Here is a 10469-nt window from a genome sequence, read left to right on the forward strand (position 1 = left end):
AATATCTCCCATTGGAATTCATGGGGGTTGGGAATCAGAAAGGAATCTTAACCCACATCAATACCGCTATGCTGAGCGGTTCAGGAATACCTGAATTCTTCTTAGGCATTTCCTGGACAGAACCTGCTGAAAGCTGGGATGACTGATTTCGGTAGTTTCAGGTACCAGGAATTAGGGAATGCTGACCATGAAACTTGATCCCTCCTCCATCCCCATTCCCCAAGCTTGATTGGGGAGGTGTTTGGGCAAAGTTGTATGGGGTCCCCACAGTTTTGCTTCCCCTATTTCTACAGTTGATCTGAGATGAGAAGTTAGTAAAACAGAGGGAAGTGGGCTATATTGATTTTGTTAGCATTTCCTACAACTTGGATACACTCCAGGGAATGGAGTAGAGAGGGCCCCTTAAAATCTTCTGGGTTGCTTTCTCAAAGGAGCTAAAGAGGGACTCCAGACAAGATAGGAGTCAAGGAAGGGTTAGCAAAAAGTTGCTATTTACCTGCTTTGTTTTTTGCTTTTCTTTTCTTTTAGGATGGGTAAGTTCCTGGAATTATCCCCAACGTTTCAGAAATTTTTCTTGCAATCTTAAAATGACTAATTGCCAAACTTCTCAATCATTACCTTCAAAATTTTGATAATTTGCTAAGATGTTTTGCTCTCAAAATTTTAAGAATCTGTAAAAATGTTATTTTAATTTTAGTTAGCTAACTTTTTTGTGTAGTCCCCAGCTTGGCCAGAGATGAAGTCCATAGAAAAAGTTAGGCTTTTAAAAAAAGTTTCCCAGCATTCCAACTATAGCATAGGAGTTTTTTATTTTGTTTTGTTTTTGCCAGTTGCGTTTTAATTCTTTCCAGGTCAAACAAAATCTAGCTCACAGAACAAATATGATGCAGATATTCGGCACAGAGATGCAGACACAGACAAAATGACATGAAAGAGGACTGTCCCATCTTTGTCAAAAGCCATAAAATTTTGCCAAAAACCATCCTATAGTACTTCTGTCTTCTCTGGAATCCCAGAGAAGGCGAAAGGGTGGCAAGGTTAACTTTGTCAAAAATTGCAAGAATTCCCCAGTCAAGGAAAATTTGCTGAGCATGGAGCTCATGATAACTTAGACAAGCCTTCTCTACATGGGTTGGGATGTTCTGCTATAGGATTGTGGGAGAAAAAATCGGAGAGGCTTACTTTGACCAGGAGGTATCAAGCCAGGGGAGGCCAGACTTTTTCTGTATCGGGCCACCAAATACAATTGGCGTTACAATTACAATAAAACTTTGCTCCTTGACTAGGAAATGGGTTCAAGCCTAAAAATTCTTTTGAAACACTTTGTGGTACCAGCTGTGACCCCAAACTTTTGGAGTCCCTTTTTCCAACCTCAACATAAGCTCATGGGAAACTTTGTCCTTAACAAATTAAGGGCCTCCTATGTGCTCTAGATCCAGTGTTTGTGGAAAATATATCAACTCAAAAAGACAAATTCAGAAGACTTCTTAAGTGCCCTTGACACCAGAAAATAAGGAAATTTAGAATTGTAAAGAAAAATTGGAAATCAGATTTGAAAACATGAAAGATAAAATTTTTAAAATTCAAAATATAAAATTTATTTTAAAATATATGTTAATTTAATGCTCTGGATTTTAAAATAAATGTTTTTGTTAAAACTTCATCAAATATGAAACAGGCCTTATTCATACAAAAAACTACAGTGTTATTTGTAAAAAGATTGTAAAAGTTTTGTGGTTTCCAAATTCTAGCACATTTTGATCAAACTTGTCTAATGGCCTAGGTGATATTTACTAAAACAAAAAGTTAGATTTTCTGGATACCTTTGAACTTGCTGCGTTTTAACAATGCCTTATTTTGGTGTGTTATGTGATTGTAGTTTAGCAATCTACCTATCAACTAATCAATAAACATTTATTAAGAGCATCTACTATGTGCCACACATTTTTGATATTGGAGATTCGGAGGCAAAAATAGTGTTCTTTGCCTTCAGGAACCTTTCATTCTTTTGAGTGACCTAAATACATATACAGATTAGCAAATTAAATATATGTATACATACACACACACACATATCTGTAGAAAACAAATAGAAATTATATAATTTTTTAGTGGGCAGTGTTTGCATTTAAAAAGATGAGAGAGGACCTCATGTAGGAGGTTGGTATTTTAGCTTAAGACACAAAGATGGAAAGCATGCTAGCCATGTAAGAGAAGTTGTGTGAAAGCACAGAAATAAGTTGTATGATGTCATGTGTGAGAAAAGGAAGAAGGCTCATTTGCCTGGAAAAGTTTGTGAGGGGGAGTAAGGTATAATTAGAAAGATATTTAGCTAAAGCTAAATTGTGAAAGACTTTATCTATCAAAGAGAGGAATTTTTATTTTATACTTGAGGCATTCATTTCTTAAAAGTTACCTGTGTTTTAGACATATGGTGAATTAGTTGTGTGAATCTGGTGAGACATTTAATGTCTTTGAACTGAGCTTGTTTCCTCAACTCTCGAATGGCTATAGTAATACTACTACCTATCTCACTGATTTTCTTAAATCTTATAAATCTTAAAGAGTTACACAAATATGGCATTTCATTATTAATATTATTTGTTCACAAGTTTTGGTGCTCCCTATAAAGAGTTTGAAGCAATTATAGGGCCCAGTAGATAAAGCACTGCGTCTAGAGTCAGGAAGAACTAGTTAAAATCTGGCCTTATATACTTACTATTGTGTGACCCTGGGCAAGACACTTAACTTCTTTTTGCCTTAATCTACTAGAGAAGGAAATGGCAAATTATTTCAGTATGTTTGTCAAGAAATTTTGGTCCACTGGATCACAAAGAGTGGGACAAGACTGAATCAATAAACATAATTTACACTTAACATCTTTAGGTGGGTATTTGGATTACAGAGTTCTTACAGTCATCAGCTACTGAAACTGACTGCTTCAATTATCTTCTAACTAATCCATATTTCTCAACCATCATTGTTTTCCTAAAGTACAGATCTGATTATGTCACACACACCCCAACTCTCCACTTGCCAATACAATTTTACTGGTTCCCTGTTTCCTGCCTCTAAGAATAAATACAAAATCCTCTCATTGGCATTCAAAGCCCTTCTTCTACTAGTCCTCTCCTACCTTTCCAGTTTTCTTATACCTGAATCCCTACCATGTACTCTTCTGTCCAGTGGCACCAGTCTTTTGGCCAATCTACAAAAAAAGATTTCATGTTCAATGGCCTTCTTCTATGCCTGAAATTGTCTTCTTTCTTACCTCTTACAATAATAATTACTATAATAATTGGCTCTCCTGGCATCCTTTAAGAGAAGCCTTTCCTAATCCTTTTAAATTCCCTCTGTTATTGTTTCGTGTGTGTGTGTGTGTGTGTGTGTGTGTGTGTGTGTGTGTGTGTAGCTTCTTTGTTTTCTCCCTCAATTAGATTATGAGCTTCTTTGTGGGCAGGGACTCTCTCTTGCCTCCTTTTGTATTATTGGCACTTAGTAGGCACTTAATGTTTTTGATTTATTTATTTCTATAATTTTAGTTTAGGAAGATATCACCATTAAAGAAGATACATCTTCCTAGCTGTGTGACCCTGGGCAAGTTACTTAACCCCAATTACCTCAGGGGGAAAAAAAAGAAGATACATCTTTTCACCCAACCTGAGGCTTAATAGAAATGCTCAAAAGTGGTTAAATCCTATTGAATTTTTATTTATTTTAAGAAATGAATCTGAGAAAGAGATAAAGAAATAGGAAAGAACAAAAGGGCTGTGGTTAAATTTTGCGTCCATTTTAATGGTACAATCAGTCAAACCTAATTTGCTAAACTTTATTACATGCTCACATAAATATACACATATATATGTACACATTTACTAAGGTACATGACAAGAAAATTTTTAGCATTCATTTTTAAAGATTTTGAGTTCCAAAGTTTTCTCCTTCCTGTCCCTTCTTCCAAAGAAGCCTAGGCAGTTAGACATATTAGTCATAATTGTAAAAGAAGAAACACATCAAAAAAAAAAAACAAACACAATGCAACACATGAAAAAAATATGCTTCGATTTTCATCCAGAGAAGAATAGGCATCATGTTTTTGCTTTTCTTTATATTCTTATTGCTCAGCATAGTTCCTGACATGATATAAGCTTCTTGATTCACTAAGAGTAACTTTGCATCACTTAGGTAATAACAAATTTCAATGGCTATACTTCGTAAGAAAGAGAAGAGAAATCAGGTTGGAATTCTTGTCTAATGATAGGATTTCCAAAAGTCAATAATCTTTTTAAAAGTAGAAATCTTAGGGTGATAGGCATTAAAGGAAAAATAAAATGTAGTAGAAAAATAAATATTTAGAGAATTTTCCAACATAGAATAAATTAAAAAAAAAAATCATGTCTAGCAAAGCACTGGAGTGGAAAGCTCAACCAAGGAAAGAGAAGGCAAATAACAGAATAAATTAATGATTTATTTGCATCATTAAAATATGAAGTACTTTATTAAATGTACTATCAAAGAAAACAGTATCAGAAATAGAGGTGATGGAACAACTGGGGAAAAAATTGCCAGAAACAGGTTTTCACTTGAGAGTATTAAACAGTAGTAGAAACAAGAGAATATCACTATTAAGAAGTTATATAAGTATTTTATCTAAATTTGTTGTATCACCTCTTTTTATATAACATTAGCACTCAATGACATTATAGCATGTTTTTGGTTTTATTTTTATTTTATTTCATAAATTATGCAGTATATAGGTTTTATAATGATGGGATAGGAATAGGGCCTGTGATTTTATTTATTTAATAAAATTCTGTTTTTCCAATTACATGTAAAGATAGCTTTCAACATTCATTTTTGTAAGATTTTGAGTTCTAAATGTTCTTTTCTCCCTCCCTCCTCTACCTTTCCTCTTCACAAGACAATAATCAATCTGATATAGGTTATTTATATACAATCATTTTAAACATATTTCTAGTCGTGTTATGAAAGAAAAGTCAGAGGAAAAGGGAAAAACCACAAGAAAGAAAAGCAAACACATTTTTTTTAAAAGGGGAAAATAGTATGTCTCTTTTTGGATGCATATAGCATTTTCCAACCTCAGTCTATTGGAATTGTCTTTGACCCTGTGATTTCATTGATTAAGAGTAGTCCTATAGAAGATTTTAACAATGAAGCTTTTGCAGAAACTTGCCTGGAGTACTGAGTAATAAGATAACTTCTCTAGGGTCAGTGAGAGATCAGCTCCAATTTACCTCAGTTTGTCTTTCCATTTTTGTAATCTTTGGTACCCAGCTGCATGGCTTCATTTTGACTTCACCCATTTAGAAGCCAAAAGATACAGCTCAAAGCATATTTGTGAAGTTTTTATACTTTTCTATCTTGATCCATAGCTTCTTTTTCTGTGCCCTTCTCTCCTCTTCAACATTGACCTTTTTTCATCCATTCCCAAGTTTAAGTGCTTAATGCTTATAGTTGCAGGAATTTTTAACTTAGGATTGTGAATTTAAGAACAAAATTTTAAAAATTAACTAATATAGAGGAAGGTAAGAGAAGGACAAGCATTTAGATAGTATCTGCTATGTACCAGGCACTATGCTAAGTGTTTTGCAAATGTTATTTCATTTGTTCTTCTAAAGAATCTTGAAATATTTTAGCACCTCCATTTTATAGTTGAGGAAATTTAAGAGAATAAATTTGAACTAAGCTCTTTCTGATTATAGGTTAGCACTCTATCCATTGTGCCATCTAGCTGTGGGTTTCCTTCATACCTTTTTATATTTAAAACATTATTCTTTAGTTTTCTTTAGTTTTTACTAGACTGCCAAAAGGATCCATTATACAAAGGCTAAGAACATCTTCTTTAGGCAGGTTCTATATCTCTGTATCCCATTTTCCTCACCCCTAGAAATTAACCAACAACTTATCTTGCTTGTGGCCTATTCGCAAGAGCTACATGTTTTCCTTAAACAATAACATTTTCCAATCCTTGGAGCCCAAAAGGTTTAGAAATAAACTTTCTTAATTCAGATCCTTTTCTTATCCCACTCACCCTTCAATTTCCCTAACAGGTAGAGAGAACAGTCTTTTTTCCAAAGTCTCTCCAACTCTACCTAGATAGAACTTTTTTTAATTTCTTAGCACATCTGATTTTGTCTCTTTTCAAGTGTGTATCAGTGCCACGTATTTAGTCCTGCTTCTGGTAGTGAAGTTTTTCATTAAGTATATGATCACAGCCAATCAGTTTTTAAATCTAAGTATTAATGTAGTTAGATTCCTCTAAAATTTAATGATATCGCATATATCAATACATACATTAAATTATTATTTTGACAAATAAGCTTGATCTTATTCCAAGTAATATTACTTCAAGAACATATGATTACAAAATATCAAATTCTTTTAGAGATTATCATGTACTGATGAAGGTTATGTTGCTACTGTTGTCTTTCTTAGACTGTTTGCTTGCACAGCAAATAATTGCCATTGTCTTTGTTTGCTTTTTTAGGTGAATCTTGGAAGCAACCAATACCTTTTTTCAGTTTTGGTGGACCCCAAAGAAATGCCTTGTTTCTGTTTGCGTCATGATGTAGATGCCCTACTTTGGCAACCGCACTCTAGCCAACAAGATGAAATGTGGGAGCACATTGCAACTTTCAATGCTTTAGGTATAAAATGAGCTGTTTATTAATATTTTCTCTTATATCAGAAATTATAATTATCAACATTATTTTATATTTCTCTCTTTTTTTTAACCTTTCTTGGATTACTAATTAATTATATTCCAATTGATCTGTACTATAATTTGGTTTATTATAAAATGGTGATTTTTAATGTTAGAATCTCTGTGCTTTTATTGAAGACAAATTTAAATAGAAATTTTAGTTAATCACATGAATCATTCCAGTCATTCCAATGAAATTATATAATTAACATGGAGAATTATTTTTTTTTTCTTCTGAGGCACTTGGGGTCAAGTGACTTGACCCCAGGGGTCACACAGCTAGGAAGTGTTAATTGCCTGAGGTCAAATTTGAACTCAGGTCCTTCTGACTTCAGGGCTGGTGTTCTATCTACTGTACTACCTAGCTGCTCCCTAGGAGATATTTCCTTCAGTATTGTAGATCTGCAACTCATCTATAACTTAAGAGTCTAAGGATTTAAATTATAATTTAGAAATATGAAATTTTAGAACTTGGTTAGAGAATTAACTTTTTGTTGAAATACATTGGCATTTTGGGGAAAGAAAATCTTATGTTAATTACCTACTTTTCTTTGGTGAAATCACTTAAGAGTTTTATCACAGAATCTCTTACTTCACAAAGACTTATAAGACATATTGAAAAAGAATCTCCTTTACAAGATACCCAACAAGTGGTCAATTCTCCTCAATGAAAACATGACCTTAGGGGTCATGTTAATTATATAATTTCATTTAATCTATATCTTCAAATAAAGGATTTAGATAACACGGGATCATAGATCATATATTAGAACTGGAAGGAATCTTATAACTCAACTAGGCCTACTTCCACATTTTGTAGATGAAGAAACTGGGACCTGAAGTGATTAAATAATTTGAACCAACTTAACATCAAAATTGGGGAAGTAAAAGGTTGATTCTTTGCCTCCAAATCCATCATTCTTTCTATTATACCATCAAATCTTTTACACTTCCGTGGACCCTAGTAGCTTAGTGTTTTTACATTAATGAAGAACAGATTGTAAGATTTTGAGCAAGATTATGATTCTTATTAAAATTTAACAACCCATTTGCACCGAATATAAGTATATTAGATAGACATTTTAATGCCTCTAGTAGATTAGAATGTCCTTAACTTTGTCATTTAATATGCATGATTCATATATGTGTAATTTACAACTTTTGTGTAGTAATAATGCTCTATCAATTTTACTTTTGTCTCTACTGATTTTAAAATGATTTTCAGTTTTAAAATGTGTATCTGACTGGCCTTAGTAGGTTAAAGCTTCCAGCTTGGGGCAGTGAAACTTTGTTTTTAGGCTGAGTTTGAGAGATGAGCTTGCTACAGTTACTTTGGAGCGAAGCAAAGTTCAGTTATCATGTGTTTATGCCTTTTGCCCATTATTTCAACATTGTTTTTAATTTGAGAACAAAATCTACATTTGGTTTTGGCAGGCTATGTCCAAGCATCAAAGAGAGACAAGAAGTTTTTTGCTTGTGCTCCCAATTACTCCTATGCTGCCCTTTGTGAGTGCCTGCGTCGAGTGTTCATCTATCGTCAGCCCACAGCCATGTCTACTGTGCTGTATAACAGAAAGGAAGGAAGGCAAGTTGGACAGGTTGCTAAGCAGCAAGTAGCCAGCCTGGAAACCAATGATCCTATTTTGGGATTTCAAGCTACAAATGAGAGATTATTTGTCCTTACTACAAAAAACCTCTTTTTAATAAAGGTAAATACAGAAAATTAATGCCAACATGCTGACTTCTCTCTCTGTACTTGAGAAAAGTTGAGAATATCTAGAAGGCTAAAAAAATCAGCTAGACTGAGTGCTATTGATTTTAATGTTAAAAAAAAAAATTGTATTGTATGAAGTTTTATTTTTTAAAAGGTTGTTTTCACTGTACAGATTCAGTAGATTTTCAACTACCTGACAATTGTATGAACGGTTTCAGTCCCAGTGTTAGTTACAGACTTAAGGGAAATTACCTTTATAGAAAATGCAAGAATATGAACTATATGTATGTATATGTTTATGTATATATGTGTGTGTATATATGTGTGTGTGTATGTATGTATATACACACACACATATATATATGCATATACATAGATATATTTGTTATTTTGATTTATTTAAAAAAATAACTTGAGGCCAATTTCTGATCATTTGTATCCAGTTGCACCATGCAGCATTTACCCAATAAAACATTTACTACATTCCCTTTGTATATTGGTACAATTTGCTACGTTCTGAAATAGAAGTATTAACTTTTTTTTTTTTTTAAGGTTTAAATATAAATAAATCTGCAAAGATGAGAGAAGGAAAATACTGGATCTGGGTAATCATTAGCTCATTGACAAAAGAATTTAAGAGAAATATCATTATATGTGTTGTTAATCTAATTTGAATGTGTAAGTCTTTTAAAATTCAAATAAAAATGTTTTCAGAATGATTATTTTGACCATTTAAGTTAATAATTTCCTTCATGTTACATAGGTATTTAAGAGACATAAGAAACATGCTATATTAGCTTAATACTTAATGAATTAATCACACATATATTTATTTGTGGATTAAGTACATATGTATTTGTAATTTTTTCAGATCTTAATTGATTTTCTTCTACAAAAGAATAGGAACTTTTTTTTTTTTTTAAAACAAGTTGATTGAAATGCACTTGAAGCTTCCAGTCATACCAATTACGTTTTAAGGGAAAAAAAACTTATCAACTGTGAAGTGTTGGTTTTCCTTATACATATATAACCACAGAATATTTAAGGAACATCTAAGCTATTTTAGAATAATTTAGAATCACACACCTAAAGAAGAATCTTTTCTACTACATGCCTAAGAAGTTCAGCCTAAATCTCCCTTTCCTTTACTTCTACTCCTGACCTCAGAATATTCAGAAGAGTCGAAAATTTTCCCTAGATGGTTTTACAAATATCTGAAGATAGCTATGTCTCTCTTTGAATACTAACCAGTCCTATTTTGCTGATAATGTTTTAAATATTGTAGTGATTTAGTTCTGCTTTCTCTTTATTGTGTTTTCAAAATTACTGTCACGGACTCTTAATCCCCAACATAAAACCATAGAATTAACTTCACCATTTTAAATACATTAGCAAATACAAGCAAAATTGTTAACTGATCTGATAGTTGGAATTTATTGAATAGTGGTGACAGAAAGAATTGTCTTCCATTTCACATAGTTTTTTTCTGTATCTGTATTAGTGACTCTTAATATGATATTTTTCTTGATAGTATTATAGTTCAATAATGACCTCTAATGTGAAAGAAATATATGAGAACTAATAAATATATATGACTAAATCTATTTCTAGTTGATACTTGGTCAAAGGATAGGAACAAACATCTCGAAAGAACTGGAAACATTAACCACTATTAAAAGATTACTAGTAATCATTAATAAGAGAAGTACTCATCAAGCAACTTCAAATTTACCTCACGGCCTGAAAATTGTCAAAGTTGACAAAAGATAGGAGTAGTTCAATGTTGGAAAGACTGTAAAAAAAGGCAACATTGTGTACTGTACATTTGTCCAAACATTCTGGAAAGCAGTTTAAAATTATGCTAAAAAAGGAGTGACTAAAATGTTTACACACTTTTGACAGATTCTACGCATGGATACATGCACAATTCTGTGTGTATATGTGTTTTTCACATTCCCCAAGGAGAATCAGACAGAAAAGAAGCTCTCATATACACCAAAGTATTTGTAGATGCTCACTTTGCTAAAGCAA

The 10469-nt window shown here is 32.7% G+C and overlaps 1 protein-coding gene across 2 annotated transcripts in view; it reads left to right on the forward strand.

Moving 5' to 3' along the window:
* The window catches only part of NUDCD1 (NudC domain containing 1), a 101368-nt gene extending 92210 nt beyond the window's left edge, over nucleotides 1–9158 (forward strand). For both annotated transcript variants that reach the window (XM_074266976.1, XM_074266986.1), the window contains exons 9-10: nucleotides 6509–6668; nucleotides 8159–9158. In XM_074266976.1, the coding sequence (XP_074123077.1) occupies nucleotides 6509–6668; nucleotides 8159–8451 (453 nt within the window). In that variant the 3' untranslated portion in view covers nucleotides 8452–9158. The remainder of the gene's footprint in view (nucleotides 1–6508; nucleotides 6669–8158) is intronic.
* The last annotated feature ends 1311 nt before the right edge of the window (nucleotides 9159–10469 follow it).

The sequence above is a fragment of the Sminthopsis crassicaudata genome, chromosome 1 (assembly GCF_048593235.1).
Source record: "Sminthopsis crassicaudata isolate SCR6 chromosome 1, ASM4859323v1, whole genome shotgun sequence".
Lineage (NCBI taxonomy): Eukaryota > Metazoa > Chordata > Mammalia > Dasyuromorphia > Dasyuridae > Sminthopsis > Sminthopsis crassicaudata.